At 36.4% G+C, this 21,114-nt stretch overlaps 1 protein-coding gene across 1 annotated transcript in view; it reads right to left on the bottom strand.

Moving 5' to 3' along the window:
* Positions 1-1,581: 1,581 nt before the first annotated feature.
* adora2ab (adenosine A2a receptor b) overlaps positions 1,582-21,114 on the bottom strand; it is a 20,999-nt gene continuing 1,466 nt past the window's right edge. The window contains exons 2-3 of the mRNA XM_056447163.1: positions 12,282-12,960; positions 1,582-4,375 (exon numbers count right to left, since the gene is read on the bottom strand). Coding sequence (XP_056303138.1) covers positions 3,355-4,375; positions 12,282-12,604 — 1,344 coding nt within the window. The 5' untranslated portion in view covers positions 12,605-12,960 and the 3' untranslated portion in view covers positions 1,582-3,354. The remainder of the gene's footprint in view (positions 4,376-12,281; positions 12,961-21,114) is intronic.

The raw sequence follows: 21,114 nt of genomic DNA, 5'->3' as shown, positions 1-21,114 counted from the left end.
CAGTAATATCACTCGTATATAGCCTCTTCACCCTTGTGTATTACTCCGCCCACATGAGTAGCAAGCAGAGGACTAGTTTAAACAAATATTGCAGCTGTTGGACAACATAATATACATTTGAGGTTTTCTTTAGTCGAGAATATAGTTGTTTAGATTGCAGCTATGCAGTTAATTTATAAGGATAGTGCCTATTTTAAAATATTTATAATTTTAATATTTTAAATAATAAAATGACAGGCACGCATATGACAGTTGAAAATAGACGCGCACATTCGCATGCTATTTTAAACTAAACTAATCAGATGGAGCTCTGTGGCCCGGCAGAAAAATGAACAGTGTCCTGAGTCGTGGCTGGGCGCTGCGGACAGCCGCTGACTTGCAGCGCCGGTGTGTGTACCCTGATAGAAACCTATGTTTAGAGTTCTGAAATGTATGTGGCTGCGTGGCGCTGAGCGGTGCTTCTGGTGTATGACCCCCTTAAGGCAACACACGTCTCCCACCACTTACACATCATTTGGGAAACATTTAAAAAAGACAAATAAATTCAAATGGGGGCTAATAATTCTGACTACACCTGTATAAACTCTTTCTGTATTTTTACTGTATGTATAACTGTATTAGTGAAATATAATTACAAGTAAAAAGGTGTGCTTACACCTTGTATTGCTCACGTTGTGAGGACCAAATGCCTCCATAAGTATAGCAATATGAGTAAATTCAGACCTTGTGGGGACATGCTTTTTGGTCCCCATGAGGAAAACTGATTATAAATCACACAGAGTTTTGAGATACAGATTGTTTCCCGTGAGGGTTGAGATTAGGGCTAGGATTAGAACATACAGTCTACATGGAATAAAAATCATCAAGTCTATGGGAAGACCCTACAAAGACAGAAATTTGTGTGTGTGTGTGTGTGTGTGTGTGTGTGTGTGTGTGTGTGTGTGTGTGTGTGTGTGTGTGTGTGTGTGTGTGTGTTTATATCTGTGTCCACCAGATCCTTCACTGTAGGCCTAATATAAAAAATGACACCGATCAAGATTATAAAAGCATTATTTAGGAAGTCTACGTCACTTTGAACGCTCACTCAATACTCACTCTGTTACACAAATACAGCACTTAAAAATGTCCAGCCTCGTGTGTCAAACATGTACACAGTGCTGTTCTTTCCCCCACTCTAGGGCTGTTTAATGAGAAAAAGGCAAGTGTAATGGTTGAGTTTAAGACCCCTTCATTTGATTTCCATTGCATTAGGCCGGTCATTGGCGTCAGCAGGCTCTCTGTAAATACAATCACTGCTGCTCCGTGTCCACCATTGTGCTAGTGCGCGGACGATTATACTCGATGTCCTACATTCTCTGACAATTTTATGATCCATAATCATTATGCTGCGTTTTAGAACAAATAAATCTATTACAGACGATTGCTCATTTAATAGACGGATACTGTATAAACTCGCATTCTGGAAAATCCTATTGTTGAGCTCCAAGAAGACGTACAGAGAGCATTTGGCTTAAAGAAGCTGTTATTCATGTCTGTATGTCTATGTTGGGTCTTCAACATCACTATTCACAATTGTAAACATATTGTGATAGCTTTGTTTTATTTAGTACATCACATGAAATATGAACACATGCATCAGTACATAGAATATAATTCAGTTTGGTCGTGTTGTGATAGGGCTGCACGATTCATCGAAATAAAATCGCAGTGTTGACACCTTGGCTGATAACTGAATGGTAGGTATATTCCTGGATATATCATTCTGTTTAGAGCGACATGATGGCTCAGTGGTTAGCACTGTCACCTCATAGCAAGAAGGTCACTGGTTCGAGTCCCGACTGGGCTAGGTGGCATTTCTGTGTGGAGTTTGCATGTTCTCCCCGTGTTTGCGTGAGTTTCCTCTGGGTGCTTTGATTTCCACCACAGTCCATAGACATGCAGTATAGGTGAATTGAATACACTAAATTGGATGGATGTTTCCCAGTACTGGGTTGCAGCTGCAGAAGGGCATCCGCTGTGTGAAACATATGCTGGATAAGTTGGCGGTTCATTCCGCTGAAGGGACTAAGCCGAAGGAAAATTAATGAATGAACATTCTGTTTATTAGAAAAGTGCACTGCAGTTTTGTTGTCTGTCACTTTAAATGCTCAAACTTGTTAAGACAGGATGTTTTTTTTCTGATTGGGTCATTCTTTGAATAACTGTGATGTAGATTTTACTGTATTTTTATATTTAGAACATTTTTAGATCTACGTGTCAATCGTTATCATAAATGTTTCTCATTCTTGGTGTGAACAGGCATTTAGTGCAATTAGCAAATCAAAAAGGCTAAAACTGAATGCCATAAAAGCTGCATAATTCAGACTTTAGTGTTCTTTAACATGCAAGCCGTTCATAATCTGCGATTCTCACTGGATTTGGGACTTATTTTGAAAGACGTGTCAAATTACAGTGAAATATTACAAAAGCAATAATTGTTATATGTAGAATATTAATTATACTTGGTAACAGTGATAACCACTGAACCACCGTGCCATCCTTTTTGCATTCAATAAAAAAAAAAAACAATCTAATTGAAGTTTTCTGGGCGGCGCGGTAGCGAAGTGGGTAGCGCTGTCACCTCACAGCAAGAGGGTCGCTGGTTCGAGCCTCGGCTGTGTCATTTGCCATATTTATGTCAGTTGCCATCCGCTGCGTAAAACATATGTTGGATAAGTTGGTGGTTCATTCCGCCGTGTGACCCCTGATGAATAAAGGGACTAAGCCGAAAAGAAAATAAATGAATGAATGAAGTTTTCCACAAATCATGCAGCCCTATGTTTTTAAAGCACAACATGCTGTGGTAGATGTGTTGATGGTGCATGTTCTCAATTTGGACATAATCCTTCAAAAAAAGCAACAGAAATATGATACTTCCTGACAACGTGCAACATGATAAGCTTATTCGTGTCATGGCCATAACAGATCTATCTGAATTCCACAGATTATTGATTTAATCCATTAGGCCTCTCCCACTTTGAACTGGAACATTGTTCTTTTAACAAAGCTTCTTAGAAAAGCGCAGGCCTTCAAAACGCAAACAAGTTCTTTTTGAGGTCTGAAAATCTGGAAACACCATCACCACTGTTTGCCTGAAAGGACAAGAAGGAATTCCTGGAATCTGTGTAGTAAGGGTTCCCACAGGAGCCATGCGATCCTCTCATAGCTTTATCTTTCCTGACCCTGGATAATACGGTGTATGAAGTCACCCTGACTAACACAACACCGCACATCACTGATTACTTCGTAAAGAATGAAACCAGCCACATTCGGGTCATTTCTGAGGAATAACTCTTATTGTGAAATAAATGTGTGTCATGACACTTCAGCCAGACCAGATGAGTTGCTTGTCCTTACAGGCATCAGACATCGCTCTTGTACGTTAGTAAAGTCACTGCAGTCTTTTACAGTTGTGATTTCAACATGGTCCCTAATGGAGGAGACTTCCTCTCCACTATGCAATGAAAAAATTGGCGTTGAATTGGCGGTAAAGGAATGATCCAAAGTTCCATTTAAACTGTATCCTAATTCTTGGAATTCTTCTTGTGGCTTGATTTTTGCCGGCAATTCCTTTGTAAAGTTGTCGCACGATATCATACCTGGAATAGGGTTGGCGGCATCCATCACGTAGCCATTGGACATTGTGCAAGAAGTCTCAATGACACTGACTGCAGCGGACGAAGCTGTCATGCCTCCATTGCTGTTTCCAATGGCCAGCCTGCTTTCATGCCACAAGAAGTGCTGTCGGATGATCCTTCGGAATGTTTGCCTGAATTCTCGTATTCGGTAGGCATAAATAAACGGGTTGATTACTGAATTAGCGTGTGAAAGGATTATGGCCAGGTACATGACCCAATCCTGAGGTCGATCGCACTGTGGGCAAAACAACGTGAAGCAGTTTATGATGTGCAGCGGCAGCCAGCAAACTGCGAAAAGACCAACGATGATGGCCAGCGATTTGGCAGCGTGGACTTCCTTTTGCAGTGTGGAGCGGGATGAGGATCCCTCTCTGTGCGCGTGTCCTTGCAGGTGCGCTAGCTTTTGCTCCATTTGTCGGAGTTGACGACGTGCGGCCGTGAAGATCCATGTGTAGATTGCCAGCATGGCAAACAGCGGGATCAAAATGCAGCCGAAAAAATTGAAGTAAACCATGTAGCCCATGGTGACCACTTTTTCGAATAGGCATTCCGTCATGCCTTGAGGACAGGACGTGTTGGTTCCTGCATCGATGCTGGTGTTCCAGCCGAACATGGGGGTCAGTCCGATGACCACTGAAAGTATCCAGCATACTGCAATGATTCCTTTGGCTCTTCTTCCTGTGACGAGGCTGTTGTACCTTAGGAAGACAAAACAAAAACAGATATGAGACAGCTGCTTGGAAAGGAAGCATGCTGTGGAGTAATATGGTGATAAGCATGCCACGTTCAGATACTGTATTATAACTCTATCTGCCTCAAACAATTTGTTTATGTTTCCTGAAGTCCATCCTGAAGTGGGCAGTGCTGTGCAGTGCCAGGGCTGGAAAAGTGTGCAGCATTATTTTCCCCCAAATCCACACAAGCATGCAACGACTTTACTCATGGGAAATGTCCATTGTTTAGGTATTAAGCTTAGGTAATTGCAGCCAAGGTGGAAAATATCAGGATATGCGCTAATGTGAAGCATATATTTATTATTGTGTCTTAAAATATTATTGACAGGCTTTGTTTTACTTGAATGTGAACCAAACCTTATTTTTCTAAATAAACCTTGATAAAATGTCTAAATAAACCAAAATCCTGATATAATTAGAAAACAATGAGAAGAATTAAATTGTTCAATTAAATTGAAGGTTTTCAATGGCTTTTCCCCTTCCGTTTCGATGTGGCATGAACAACTTACTCTTATAGCTAATAAATAACAATAAAGATGACCAAAAACGTCGTGACATATTTCATGCATTTATTTTTGTTAAACAGTTACTGATAATGACAGATCTTCTTAAAGAGATTTGAACAATAACTAACTATAATTAAAAAATTTTAACAAACTATTAAATTAAATGTAGCTGATTTAAATGTTTGATTGATTGATGATGAATGATTGATGTTTGAATGTTTGTGTTTAATTGCAATGTAAGATTTAGATTCTCTAAATAGAAGCAGCTCAGATGGATCATTCATTCAGGAGCAGAGTTGGGTGTAACGCGTTCCACAGTAACATGTTACTGTATTCTAATTACATTTTTGGGAAACGCAGTAATGTAACAAATTACATTTTAAATTTGTGTAATTTGATTACAGGTATAAGGTCAATGTAATTACTTAACTTGCATTACAAATATAGTTTTTAGAAGAAAAAAATGTTTCTTTTCAATCACGTTTTCTGCTGCAGCGTCAGTTAATAAGCATGCTCTTTTAAATGGCTTGAGAACGCAAGCTGAAATGGCTGCTGAAGAGAGTGGTTGCTTCTATATGGAAATGGAAATACAGACATTACTTTGATTTCATTAAGCATAAAAACAAAAATATATCTGTGAAATGCAGCCAGTTTCTCAACAAAGACTGTTCTTGCCAGGTTACCTTGGAAGAATGAACTTGAGAGACCACGAGAACACAAAATTCATCCTTCGAGAAATGAGATGCTGCGCTCTTCTTGATGGTCACATGACCTTCACGTATTTTTAACGGGAAAGTATTTAAACATTACATCATATAGACAACGATTTATTGTTGTCCCCCTTTTCAATATATATAACATTCACAAAAACCTTACAAATATATTTTGCACAATACAAGTAAAACAGATTTTAATCCAAATTTCAGCAAATAAACACCTTTAATGTATTTATGCCTTTATTAAGATTTTTATGGTAATGTTTACTTTCACCGTCTCATTTAGGGAAACTCCTGAGATAATTATGTTCCATCTCTGAACTTTAATAATAAACAGGTATATAATGCTGTGCTTCCCACCTCCTTATTCAGCCGCAAGGACTTCTGGGACTTCTCAAATGAGTTTTGTATTCAAGTCTGCATCCATGCATTTCGATTTCGGAAAACATCCGGGAACTTTGACGCGTCCTCCGTTTTTGCGGTCTTGAGTTTTGGAACTTAACTTTGACGGTTAATAATGACGTTACATGAAAATATGAGGACGCAAGAATGCTGAAAATCTCAACCAGCAACTTTTTCAAACTTGTTGAACAGAACGCATTCTATGACAATACTCGTCACCAAGGAGAACACCAGCGGCCAAAAACACAGCAGCCCAACTCAGTCTAGACAGGCTAAATTGGAGTCACATATCCTTCACATATCGCGTCTTTTCTGCGTGTACATTTGTTATTTCCAATGGAGGCGCGTGGCTTGCACATACATATTGGGAGCGCATAGTGCGCACTCGCATTTTCCAGGCGCCCCAGTTGAAAACCTTGAGTCACGTGACAATAACTGACCGATCAGCTTCATGCTTTGTATGAAATATACACATTTTAGTAGACTAATTATCTCAGACAAACACAAAACACCCAAACACTGCAGTGCTTTTTCATACTATGGATGTCAATGGTTACGGGTCTCCAGTTTTCTTCATGTCTTCTTTTGTGTTAAAAAAGACAGATAGGTTTGGAAGAAGTGAATGATGAGAGAATTTTAAGTTTTGGGTGAACTCTTTAAGTATTTTAAATATTTCAGACTGCTGTGATCAACCCATTGTAATGTTTTTCAGTTAATATTAAATGACCGAAAGAGCTGCAGTATATTTAGTATTTTATAGGTATATTTTATATATTTTATATATAGGTATATTTTATAAGTAATTAATAATCTGATACCTTTTTACATAAAGTAATGAGTAATGTAATCAAATCACAATTTTCCAGTAGTAGTCAGTAATTTGTAATCGATTACTTTTTTAAAGTAACTTACCCAACACTGTTCAGGAGTCAGACAACACTGCTTGTACTGTATTTACTGTATAATTGTTAATTTTTGTGAGTCACCAGATCCGCTGTATGTTTTTGATTCTCTGACTGAACTGACTTGTAAGAGCCATTCATTTGTGAATCAGACTATACTCGTTTTATGTTTCCAATTCTCTAAAAGAACCAGCTTATAAACGTCATTCATTCAGGTGTCAAACTTCACTGGTTGCACTCTATGTTTTTGATTGTATAAATAGAGCCATCAAGTCAAAGTCATTTGTTCTTACTACACATGATTGTTAGGTTATTTTTTTTTTTTGGCCTCCAATTCCCAGACTCTCACCCAGCACACAGTTCAAGTTAACCCTTAATTAAAAAGGTTCATCACTTCTACACTAGTTGAAAAACCTGCTATAATACATTCAATGCACCACATAATGCATTATTCAAAGCTTATTAGCAACAATATAAGCAGCGGTTTACAAACAGCTGTATATAATCCACCGCCGCCGTGCATTTCAAACATCCCGTCACGCAGACAGCCCTGCTACATGTTTCCTTTGCCAAGGCCAACAGTTGGAAACCGTGGTCAAACATCAATTGTTCCAAAAATCCTTGGGCTTATATCAGGCCCATCGAGAACAACAGTGGCTGCTTCATTAAACCCAGAGGACTTACAGGGCTCCAGTACTACTGGTACCTCATTCACATGCCCACAGAGGCTGGAAGCCGCAGACCTTATGTAATCAACACCTGCCGGGGCTTTCGCCGTCACTGCTGTTCTCTTGCAATGCTTCAATCTACACCATGAGCAGAAACGCACATCACTACCTGTATGCAGACAGGTGGGAAAGTTACACACCTTTCAGTTTCCGAAAGTGTTGCTGAGAACTGCTGGGCCAGAGTATTTCTACCTGGTATTAGCATGCATTTTCAGTGATCCTTTAACAAGTGGTCTATCGAGAGCATTATTTCTGGTGTTAATGTGCATTCAAATGCATGCTGTGTGATGATTTGAGTTCAGATCTCATTGAGACTCATTCATTTATTCATTTTCTTTTTTGGCTTAGTCCCTTTATTAATCTGGGGTCGCCACAGCGGAATGAATCGCCAACTTATCCAGCATATGTTTTACACAGCGGATGCCCTTCCAGCTGCAACCCATTACTGGGAAACATCCATACACACTCATTCACACACATTTTTAGCATACCCAATTCACCTATACCACATGTCTTTGGACCGTGGGGGAAACCGGAGCACCCAGAGCAAACCCACACGAACACGGGGAGAACATGCAAACTCTACACAGAAATGCCAACTGACCCAGTCGAGGCTCGAACCAGCGACCTTCTTTCTGCCCTCCCAGCTGTAACCCAGTTCTGGGAAACACCTATACACTCTCACATTCACACTCATACACTACGGCCAATTTAGTTTTTTCAGTTCACCTACAGCGCATGTCTTTGGACTGTGGAGGAGACCAGAGCACCCGGAGGAAACCCACGCCAACATGGGGAGAACATGCAAACTCCACACAGAAACACCAACTGGCCCAGTTGCTGTGAGGTGATGGTGCTGACCACTGCACCACCGTACCGCCAACTAGTTACCATCTCAAATATTATTCACAAATTTTGAGATGGTACCTAAAACTGAGAAATAAACTTCCACACAGTTTGGGCCATAGACAGTAAATGATTGGAAAATTCAGCTTGTAATAAAGCAGGAATAAAAATGAAGAAAAAAAATGTTTTGGCAAGAATCCATGTGTTCATCAGAATCCATGTGATTTGGTAAAACCAATGCATTCTCATGACAATTCGTAACTTTTTTGATTTAGTGGCTAATTCATATTAATTTGTATGATCTCACAAGTTGTCACAATCACCAGCGATCTAATCCTGGCACTACAAATCTGCCGGTATATAGACTACAAGTTCCAATCATGCACCGCTCACACGCACCTTTTCCTCATTCGGTAGATTACACACACTCACGGCTGGGAGCTGCTCATGAACTGATTACAGAGACTATTTATAAAGCACACACACACATACTCGTACATCAGGGCTGAATCGTGTTTTACTGTCTTCGTGAACAGTACGATGTGTTTTCTCTTGCCTTGCTTTGCTGTGTTTTGGCCCTCAACATCTCCGACCTCTGTGGTTCCCCCGATCGCCGACCTCTGTGGTTTCCCCCCGATCGCTTCAGTCACCGGACTACTAATTTCAATTTTACTACATCTCCCAGCATTCCTCCCGTCTGATTACCTTGGCACCTGAAGGCTATCCCAGAGACTATTTATACTCCATCTCTGCTGTTACTCATTGCGAAGTCTTGTTTTGCCTTGCATACAATTCTGAGCGTTTCCCTGTTCACTGACCTGATTCTGTGTTTTGACCCTGGACTGTTTTCCCATTTTTTGTGATTGTTGATGCCGCCTGCCTTCTCTGACTATCTGCTCAGTTTAATAGAACACTCTCTCAGCTGTATGCTTCCAGTCTTAACCGTTCGCCTGTTCACGGACTCCGAGTTAAGTTTCTCCTTCGAAATCCTCGTTTGTTGTTATGCGACCCTGCCTGTATGATCATCCCATTGTGACTCAATAAAGCTGCAAATGGATCCTCACTCTGCTGAGGTATCTTTACACTTGCCTTGTTTGTTTGTTCGTTTACGTTGCCTGCTTCCTGCCTGTACTGACCGTTTGCCTTTGTATTGACCACGACTCTGGATTTCCTGTATACATCCTGACCATTCTCTGTTCAATAAACCCTGCATTTGGATCCGCACTCTGTTGTCAGCTTCCCAATCACATTACACTGGTACATTTTAGCACAATTAGCACAAATTGGATCCCCCAATGAGGTGTAGGTTTTGGAGTGTGGTTTGGGGGCATGTTTGCTTTTAAAAATTACGTTTTCAATGGAATAAGATTGTATGAATTCTAAGGAATTAGCCACTTTTCTGACAATGCATTTCCTCTTAAAATCGGGCTGACACAGTAAAGTATGAATGTCTTGCTTAAAACACAAAACACTCTCTCAAAACACTGATAACAATCACATTAGGTCAGCAGGTGTTTTTTGTGTCTTTAAGAACACATATGAAAAAAAATTCTATAAATAACCTCGACTTGTCAGAGCATTTATATACTGCAGCTCTCTGATGATTTGAAGTGCTTTTATTATCTTGACTTGTAAGTCGCTTTGAATAAAAGTGTCTAAATAAGTTAATATATATATATATTTTTTTTTTTACATGTTTTTTACTGCTATTACTACTAAAGCAGTCCAGTAAAATGTGTTTAGATTGTGTCTACAAGACTCAAAATGATTTATATCCCATTTACACCACTTTATACCAGTCATCCACTTGTGATCTGTTTGAAAAAAGAAGAAAACCTGTCCTAATAGCAGGTGTAAACAGGGCCTAAGAATGAACATTGCAATATTCAACTGGAGTGCAAAATTTTGCTTTTAAGACCCCACACTGTTTAATTTTGCATCCTTCACTTTGAACGAAAGAAGATTTAAATAGGATGCGTTTAAAAAAAAACTAGGTACTATTTCTAATATTTCAAATATTATTCACAAAGTTTGAGATGGTACCTAAAACTAAGAATTAAACTACCACACAGTTTGGACCACAGACAGTAAATGACTTGACAATTTATGATGCTTGTGGAGCAGAAGTGTGCTATTATTTTTCAAGGGATCAGACATGCTGGCTATGACTCCCATGGGACAATAAAATGGCTGAAAAATCCTTTTGGTTTCCACAGAAAGAGGGCCCATAGTCTTATCCAGAGACTAGGGCCATTAAAAAAATCATCCAGCAGCCAGGAACGATGGACGAATGGATGGATGGATGGATGGATAGATGGATAGATCTTAAAACTCTTAAAACGTTTGTAAACACTTTCAAGCAGCATGACTCTTAATTACTGCTTAAATCCCCTCCTGGAAATTGCATGAATCTGTGGTGTATCCATCTATAATATTTGTGACAATTCATAAATATTTGGGTTGAGTTTAATTTCTGCTTAACTAGCGTCACATAAAAATCCACATAATTTTTTTCAACCATGTACATATGGAATGTACATATATGTTTAAATATATTAGCTATGATGTATTACTGATGTATTATAATGTTATTTATGTATGGGCTCCTCTCCTTACGGCAAGAAGGTCGCTGGTTCGAGTCCCGACGGGGCCAGTTGGCATTTCTGTGTGGACTTCGCATGTTCTCCAAACATGGTAACAAATAAATGGTAATTATTATTTTGGTAATCTGTCAATTGAGCAATCAATCAATCAATCAATCCATCCATCCATCCATCCATCCATCCATCCATCAATCAATCAATCAATCATACCTGGCTGCTGGATGACTTTTTTTAATGGCCCTAGACTCTGGATAAGACTCTGGGCCCTCTTTCCCTGGAAGCCAAAGGAATTGTTCAGTCATTTTATTCTCCCACGGGTGTAAATCATAGCCAGCACGTCGGATCCCTTTAAAAATAATAGTGCACCTCTGCTCCAAAAGCATCCAAAAGTTTCCTCACAGACCAAAGACATTCGGTATAAGTGAATTGGGTAAACAAAAATTGGCCATAGAGTATGAGTGTGTGTGTGTGAATGAGTGTGTGTGGATGTTTCCCAGTACTGGGTTGCGGCTGGAAGGGCATCCGCTGCGTAAAACATATGACAGAATAGTTGACCCTGATAAACAAAGGACTAAGTCGAAGGAAAAATTAATGAATGGATGTTATGATATGTGTTCATATATAATATATATATTTCAACATATTTGAAATTCCAATGGTTGGAAAAAGATATAGGAATTTGTGCAATATTTAAAAACATACATGACATTTTATATAAGTAAAATCCAAATATGAAGTAGTATAGTATGTCATACATGTAATTTATATATATATATATATATATATATATATATATATATATATATATATATATATATATATATATATATATATATATATATATATATATATATATATATATATATTTTTTTTTAGGTATCTGATTCATATATGGGACTATGGACTGCATTTAAAAAACACATTTAATTCGACCCCTGTGTGTCATTATCTTGACAAAAAGAAACAATAAAATTCAGTTTAGTATTTAGTCTTAGTTTTGATACATTTTTACAACAAATAACCAGTTGAGATTGTGCTGGTATTGCAAATGAGAAAAACTGTATGTTTTGCTGTAGGGCAAAATAATCTGCTCTTTCAAGTAACCATGTGATCATTAATCCTCTTATAAAATGTCTGCCTTCAACCTATACACGACTGTTCACTCACCTCAATGGGATCTTGATGGCGATGTATCGATCCACGGCAATGGCCAACAAACTGAAGACGGAGCTCTGTGTGAGGACCAGCACAAAGCAAGCGATGAAGAGGCATCCATGAAAATTGCTGCAGAAACCGATGCTGATGGTGACGGCAAATGGAATGGCCAGGACTCCGACTGCAATGTCCGCCACGGCCAGCGACACCACAAAGAAGTTGGTGATGCTCTGAAGGTTGCTGTTGAGGCAGACGGCCCAGCACACCAAAACATTTCCAGCCACGGCCAGAATCGCAATCACCAGTTCAAGAACAATGTAGACAAGAGAAGACATGGTGCGATTAACCAGTGTGAAAGGACATCCTCAGGGACACACATAGTTGTGCTCCCGATAATTGCTCAGTGGGACCTTACTCCGCCACTCAATAGCTCTTGCAGTAGGTGTGAGGACTAGCCGATCCAACCATTCCGCCTGAGTTTGAAGGGACTGATGGGGTAGAAAATACACTTTGGGAGTCACTACAGTAAGTGGAGGGTCTGCGCAGACACACTTTCGCAAACCTTGATTTACCCGTTTACCAGACTGTCCCTTAGGTCCAGCTCACTTCAGCTTCCATTCAGAGTCGTAAAGGAAACAGCTGCTAGACTGCATGAATCGACTCCCGTAGACGTTCCCTGGCACTTCTTTCTCTGTAGAAAGAACAATAATATCCCACAATAAAACATCAACCTCTTTGGGTCACAAAAGCAATTCATCTACAAACAGGAGGTTTCCATCAAAAGGATGGCAGGCCAAATTAAACAATAAGGTTTTATTTTAGAAAAGACTCCCTACAATATGAATGCAATATTTGTGCATGCCTGCTATTTATCGCAAGACCTGGCCGGCACTTCCTCGGCTAGTTTCTAGGATGTGTACATGTTGAACTTTGCAATGCCTTTGCTATTATTGGCTTAGTAATGCGAACAAGTATTCTTTTGTACCCATTCATGTGATTCTGCCTTCATGTTTGATGGACTTTAACGGGGTTTTTCCTTTATTACATGAATAAATGGTCATCATTACTCTGCTATATCATGCTGAATGCTATAGCTGTGTTTATTTAAAACAGTAATATTGTGAAACATTGTTACAAAGTTAAATAATATATCGTCGCCTTGGAATTATAAGGTTCCATCTACGTTCTGAAGGATTTTGAGATATTAAGCTTCAAAGTTTTTGCATTCCATATAGCAAATATTATGTGTTATACAGTTCTCTTTCATACAATAACACAACCCTAAATGTACTCTAAATGTGAATTACCAAATTTTCTTAAATTTGCAAATTGGGCTAAAACAAACAGGGCAAATGCAGATAGAAGCTTCTCATTCTAGAAAGTCATTTTCTGCTTGGGATTATAAGGGTCTATCTGGCAGATCATTCATTGAAGCATTATTTTACAAGAAATACTATCAGTCGGCTTATTAAAAAAATACAAAAAAATGGTGTTGTAACAATTTGTTGATGTTTAAGAAAGTATTTTTTTTATACAATACAACAATACAAGTTTATACAATAACTTGCCTAATTACCCTAACCTATTTAACCTAGTTAAGCCTTTAAACTGCCTTTTAAGCTGACTAGTATCTTGAAAAATATCTAGTAAAATATTATTTACGGTCATCATGGCAAAGATAAAAGAAATCAGTTATTAGAAATGAGATATTTAAACTATTGTGTGGGGGAAGTGGAGGGGGGGTTATAATTCTGACTTCAACTGTATATCATTATTTTTTAAATATGGAAAAGAATTAATCGAGATTGCATTTTTGCCATATCGCCCAGCCCTACTTACAACTATAATAAATGCAAGTTAAACTTGTAATCTTGTTGCTTTTTATGTCTTATTTGACATGTGCTGTAATTGGGCAACACTCTTCACCGCAGTGAGCATTTAAATGTGTGAGATTGTCAGTTTCCAAAATATCCAAAAGTTGGTGAAGAAAATAGTTTTGAAGGATTATTGAACAGAGACGTGTGCATTCATTTTATTTCAATCTCAACACAAAACTGTTGTCTCATTTATAACAAGATGTGTTAGACTTGTAAAAAAACGGAAACACCGTTATGAAACAAAAGATTAGTCAGCTGATGGAATACAGATAGTGTCAACTTTTCACATTAGACTGCTCTGTATTTTCCACCATGTTACTTTTAGCCCACCTCTGGTTTTGTTTTGTTCATAAAAACTGCTAACACTTAAAGTGTCACTTGCTGTTTCGCCACTTTTGCACTTGTTATTGATGCATTTTAAATGCAATAGACACTTTAAAAAAGGTTGATGTGCAGTTAAAGTCTAACGTAGTTTAACAAAGCAAGGAATTTTTCACAGTATTTCCTATATTTTTTCTTCTGAAAAAAAGCCTGATTTGTTTTATTTTGGCTAGGATAAAAGCAGTTTCGAATTCTTTTGAAACCATTTTAAGATAAATATTCTTAGCCTCCTTAAGCAATATGTTTTCAATTGTCTATAGAATAAACCACTGTTATACAATGACTTGCCAATGACTTGTTATACAATAAAGACTTTGAGAACCCCTGCAGTAAATGTGATATAAAGCTTAATCTGAAACAAGTTCAAAATGTAAAGCATCAAAACATTTCTTACTGTACGTGTAATTAAATCAGTCTGGCATGACTATTTTTGGATCGTCATTGTGGTTTTGTGTAAACCTATCTAGATAGAATTGAGTAACCTCAGCATGTCATCCAAGGTAGACCACATTGTCTTTTATCATTATCTTTATAAGAGATTTCTTATCTCTTAGCTCTAGTTTGATTGATCAGGCACAAAAAAAGTGATGATTACAGTCATAGTCACTCTTCCTATGTGGTTTAGTGTTGCTGTAGGCTTTTTTTAGTGCAGCGTGACTTTCGTATGATAAAATGACAAACTGTTTCCAATGCACAGCGTTTGCATCAACAACACTATTCTACCAAAACACTTCCTGTGCATTAGCGTGAGGTACTTTCCAAATCACGTTGAACAGTTATGAGGTATCATAATATTAAGTATAACGGCTGTATTTATTAAAGAATAAAAAAGGATGTTGGAGTGCTGAATACTATATTGGGCAGAAATTCAGCAAGCTTGTTCTTCTGTGTGAGATGAAATTATGTTGAAAGTTTTGAGGACTATAATATGTTGTGCCATATGCTTATCTATCATTATAAAAAGCATGCTTAAAGGGATAGTTCACTCCTGTTAATTTACTCACCCTCAGACCATCAGAGATTTAGGGTTTGAGATTTTAAAGGAACACTCCCCTAGTTAACATTTTTGAATCCAATCAGGCGATCTCCAGGTCTGATCATTTATATAGCTTAGCATAAATCATTAAATTGGATTAGACCATTAGCATCTTTCTTAAAAGAGTAAAAAAAAAAAAAAAAGAGGCTTGATATTGCGTACTAAGCTAAGCTGCTGTTTTCTGGGTCGATATGGATATGGGAACTAATAATCAACCCTGCAGACACAGGACATCAACATGACGTCATCTTGAAGTTGTACTCCAACGTCTTGGGGACGTTGAATTTTGTTTGGAAATGAAAATCAGGTTGACGTCAGAACCTAACATCAGGCTAACGTCAATGCCAAACGTTCAACCTAAAATCAACCAAATATCAACATCTAATTATGTTACACCTTAAAGTTGTGTGGACATTCCCACTATGACATCTATCAGACATTGGAATCAACCAAATATCAACCTAATTTGACGTTGTTATTGGACGTTAAAATAACTCTGCTTAGAGGCTGGCTAGACATTGAATTTTGGTCACCTGATGTCATGTCCGAAATCTAACCTAATATTAACGTCTTATGATGTTGTGTGCCTGCTTGGAAGGAACCTTGTTGCCGTACCATGGCTGCAGCAGGCACTAGGGTTGCACGGTTTACCAGTACTATGGTAGTATTGTGATACTAAGGCTCCAAAATACTGGCGGTGCCACTTTACTTTGTAAATGGTAGTATCGTCATCACGGCCTATCTACAATACATAATGTTGCACGTGGAAAGATCACAAAAATGCTCGCGTTTGTGCAACAATAAACTATTTCATTTAAATAGTCTGTGTAGCCCTTTAAGGAGTAGAATTTGCACCTTTTGCACGTTTTCTGAAGATTTAGTTCGAACGCACATCTGAATCAATTTATTTCTGTTCCTGTCAATATGATAGCTATAACAACCGCAACAATCTCTTAAAAAGAAGGAATCATAAAGTGAAATTTTGAGTTACTTTGGATTTTTACCTGATAAGACTAAAAAAAAACAACAACAACAAAAAAACAAGCAATAGAAGAAAAACCTAAAAGAGCAAGAGTAAAACATTGAAACAGTTTATATATATATATATATATATATATATATATATATATATATATATATATATATATATATATATATATACAGTTTTTTCATATAGCCAAATTTTGATGGAAAAATGCTCTTTTTGTAACTGATTTTGTTCGGTATAATTTCTATCTTTAATTTAATGTATTTTTATTGGTCAGTTATCTACAAAATAAACAAACAGAACTAATGAATTTTAGGTAAAGTAACGTGCAAATACTTTTTAATAATAAGGGAATTCAATTCAAGCAGGCCTATTATAACATAAAATATATATTATTTCTGACAATTTTCTTCATTTCATAGATTTGAGTTATGAATTACAGTATCGCAATACTACTTGGTATCACGATACTTCAGCTGGTATGGTATAGTAACGCGAATTAATGGCATCGCGACAACCCTAGCAGGCATAGTAATATTTTGCAGCCCTGTTACCTAGTTAGGGACTATTTTCAGGTATGGTATGACAACAAAGTTACTTGATTATGCAACAGCAGTTCCTTGCCATATCGATCTAGAACATAGCAATAAGAAAATAATCAGAACTCTTTTTTTGAAAAATTTTAGTAATATGCTAATGGTCTAACCCGATTCAACGATTTATGCTAAGATAAGCTAAACGTGCTCCTGCCAGACCCGGAGATAGGCTGAATGAATTCAAAAATGGTAAAACTCAACTATTTAACTCTAGGGGAGTTGTAATATGAGGTATTTCCAAAAAAAAAGTGAAGTTTTGTTTTTTCTTTCAGTGGAAACCAAGAAATGCCACATAAAGAAGTATATCCGGACACAAACTCAAACAGGTTTACAGCATCTAGGATAGGTATGGGGAAGTACCAGTTTTATGTACAATACAGCATATATATCAATATGTGACATAACTGTCAAGTCCGGTTGCTGAGGATGTGGATTAAAAGTAATGTGGTATATTCTAAAAATGCTGGGTTATTTTAACACAAAATTGGGAAAATATGGAGAGATTCAACCACTTGGTTAATATTGGGCTATAAAATTCAACCCAGCAGTTGGATTTGAAGATATCATACCCTAAATTTGGGGTAAAGTAACCCAGAATTTTTTAGTGAGTAATTAACAGTAAGTTTGGTGGTTCGGTTTATTTTGCCTGTTTTTTTGTTTGTTTGTTTGTTTGTTTTTTTTTTACTGTCATGGTGGGTTGCACCACTAAAGATTAAGCTAAATCTAGATTAAATCAAGGTTTATCTTACTTTAAAAGTGGTTTTCTGATAAATCTCTTAAATGGCACCTAAACATTATTGATTAAAACTTTTTAATGTTCAGCTGAAAAAACTACAACTACATCCTAAATTACTTGAGGATGTATACTTTTTGGTTTACTATTCTTTAATGATTCTCGAGCTGTAGAGTAATTCTAAGATGCATCTGTCCAAAATAACTTAATCCAAATTCATACAAATAGGCTGAATGACATCTTACAGCAGAGAAAGATATTGTTGAATACAATAACAAAAAAACTTAAATTCACCATATAATACTTGTAAATATTTTTCAACTTTATGAAATGAGTTTAGTTAACTCAGAGAATTTACTGAAAGTTAATTCTACTCATTAGAAAAAAAGTTTTGAACTCAATGTTGAAGGTAATGAGGTAATTAAACACCTCATTACTTCAACTTAAATTGAGTAAGTTCACAGTACTCATATAGATAAGTTTTTTAATTCATGATTTGTTGCAATGGGTTTCCTCAAACGGTTTGAGTTGCCTTAACTTATTAGGTTTTACAGTACTCCGTTGGTTTGAGTTCTCTTCATTTATCGGGTTTTACTGTGCTCAAATTGCTTCGTTTACTCAAATGGATTAAGTTACCTTAACTTTTTGGGTTTTACAGTGTAAAGAAATATTTTTAGATGCCTGTCAAATAACATGGACATAAACTTTTCATTATATATAATGTATATTATGTCACACACTTTATAGTTGAAAGTTCATGTCTATGTCATTTGACAGTTATCTACAAATTTCTTTATGAAATGATTTACAAAGAAAATATTTAAAGTATTGCAAGTATTGTATGAAAGTGGATATATATATATATATATATATATATATATATATATATATATATATATATATATATATATATATATATATATATATAGAGCCACTTACATACATTCAGATTAATATTTAATTAAAAAAAGTGTGCTTATATATTTTAACATTTCGTAATCATTTAAAATATTGTCAATAAGAACAGAAAATTACAGTTGTACACAATAATAATTTTTTTAATTTGTTGTGCGACTGAATACCAGAGTTATTCCACCAGATATTGATTTATTCTGGAGTTAAAACATGGGTATTGTCTTATCAAAAAAAAATATATAAACATAATTTATGCAACCATATAATTGTTATTTTAAACACACACATGGTGCTTACAAATTAAAATGAGGTCATAAAATAAAAATTGCTGATAAAAGATGAAAGAATGCCCTTTAAAATTGTTTTAGTATAAAATTCACACAAACATGTACTGTAGAAAGTTGTTGCCAGCACTCACTATTTTTAGTCATTATTTGTTCACACTGTAAAGGATTACATGAACAATTAGTTATGGCAGCATATGGTTTTTAGTTCATTATAACTTATTAAACTAAGTTAATCATAATCTAACTTATTTAATGAGTTATGCAAGCAGTTTTAAGTTAGTTTAATATAAGTTTAATGGACTCATAAGGTTAATTTGATTCAAGTGTATACAGTGTATATAGGCTACAAGTGAAGTCAGAATTATTATCCCCCCTTTTATTTCATTTTTTGAAATATTTCCCAAATGATGTTTAACAAAGCAAGAAAATTTTCACAGTATGTCTGATAATATTTTTTCTTCTGGAGAAAGTCTTATTTGTTTTATTTTGGCTTGAATAAAAGCAGTTTTTCATTTTTTTAAAACATTTTAAGGTCAAAATTATTAGCCCCTTTAAGCTATATATTTTTTTTGATTGTCTACAGAATAGGCATGTGCCGGTATCACATTTTCATGCTGCGATTAATTGATTGAGCTTTTATCACGGTATACGGTATTATCACGATATTGTAATTTTACTAGAGAAACAGGTAAAAAAACACAAAAAACTTCAATAACAAAACTTTAATAACTTTTTAATTAACTAAAAGTACTTCAAACATTTAAATACAAATAAATATAAATAAAACAATACACAATATAAAAGTAAACTTGAGCAATTATATCAAAGTGAATGTGCAAAAGGGAAACCGTCTTCGTAATCCCTCTGCATTTTTTTGGAACCCAAAATATTTCCAAACTTCTGACTTTAACCTTTTTGAAGGGGGATAAATTGTCGGCAGCGTTCCTCCTTCCGCCATGCTTCTTCTTCGTGTGAGCAGGGCTGGACTGGGGCAAAAAATCGGGCCTGGCATTTTGGGCCAGAGCGGCCCACTAAATTTAATCAAAATGCTATCTATCTATGCATGTCCAATATTTTTATCAACTCATATTCTATAAAACACAAAAGCCATATATATGAAATAAATAAATAAATACAAACTTTAATCTCAATTTAATTTCTGTATGCTGTCCATAAAGATATTTGTTGAGTTCTAAAAAAATACACTATTCATTCATTTATTTTTCTTCGCATAAGTCCCTTATTTATCAGGGGTTGCCACAGTGGAATGAACTGCCAACTATTCCAGCATGTTTTATGCAGCAGATGCCTTTCCAGCCACAACCCAATATTGGAAACCACCCATACACACTCATTCACACACACTCATACACTACAGCCAATTTAGCTTATTCAATACACTATTCACTCAGCCTATATTCAATAATAAACATAACAAAAACTGCCTGCTAATGCATGGGTAAATCTTCAAAGGGAACAGTGTTACATTTTAACCTCTTTCACCTCATCCTGCTTGCTGTTTCACTATCTAAACAATGAAAACATAATATAAGTCAAATTTGTTTCATTTTGATATTATGATTAACAGACAGCAAACAGCCTCGTGTAGCTGCATATTTTTATGAGCATCATCTTCACACTGCATATTTATAACAAAACAGGGCTTAAATATAACTGTCTCCTTTCATTTCCATTGAAAAGAATGAACTTTACCCTGTCTCTTTTGCAGAATATCAGTTTTAATAACCAATAATGGCCATTATAACAGTATAACGTACATTAAATTTAAACGATAAAGGTAAGCAATCAGTCAATGTGCAGAATCAGTGTATGTGGTTACATAAATTAATATATTAGCTTTGCACTCAGCCAAAACAGTTAACTGAGAACAAGTGATTCAAAAGACATAAGAATTGTTAGATAGAGACAACAAGATGAATTCAATATCACGTTTAACAACTATAGTGAGATGAGATCACCCAGCAGATGAACTGTCTGACATGCACTATACTCTGACCTGGGGTTTATGCCG

The sequence above is a fragment of the Danio aesculapii genome, chromosome 21 (assembly GCF_903798145.1).
Source record: "Danio aesculapii chromosome 21, fDanAes4.1, whole genome shotgun sequence".
Lineage (NCBI taxonomy): Eukaryota > Metazoa > Chordata > Actinopteri > Cypriniformes > Danionidae > Danio > Danio aesculapii.
Note: the sequence above shows the minus strand (reverse complement) of the source record. Positions and strands in the feature narration are given on the sequence as shown.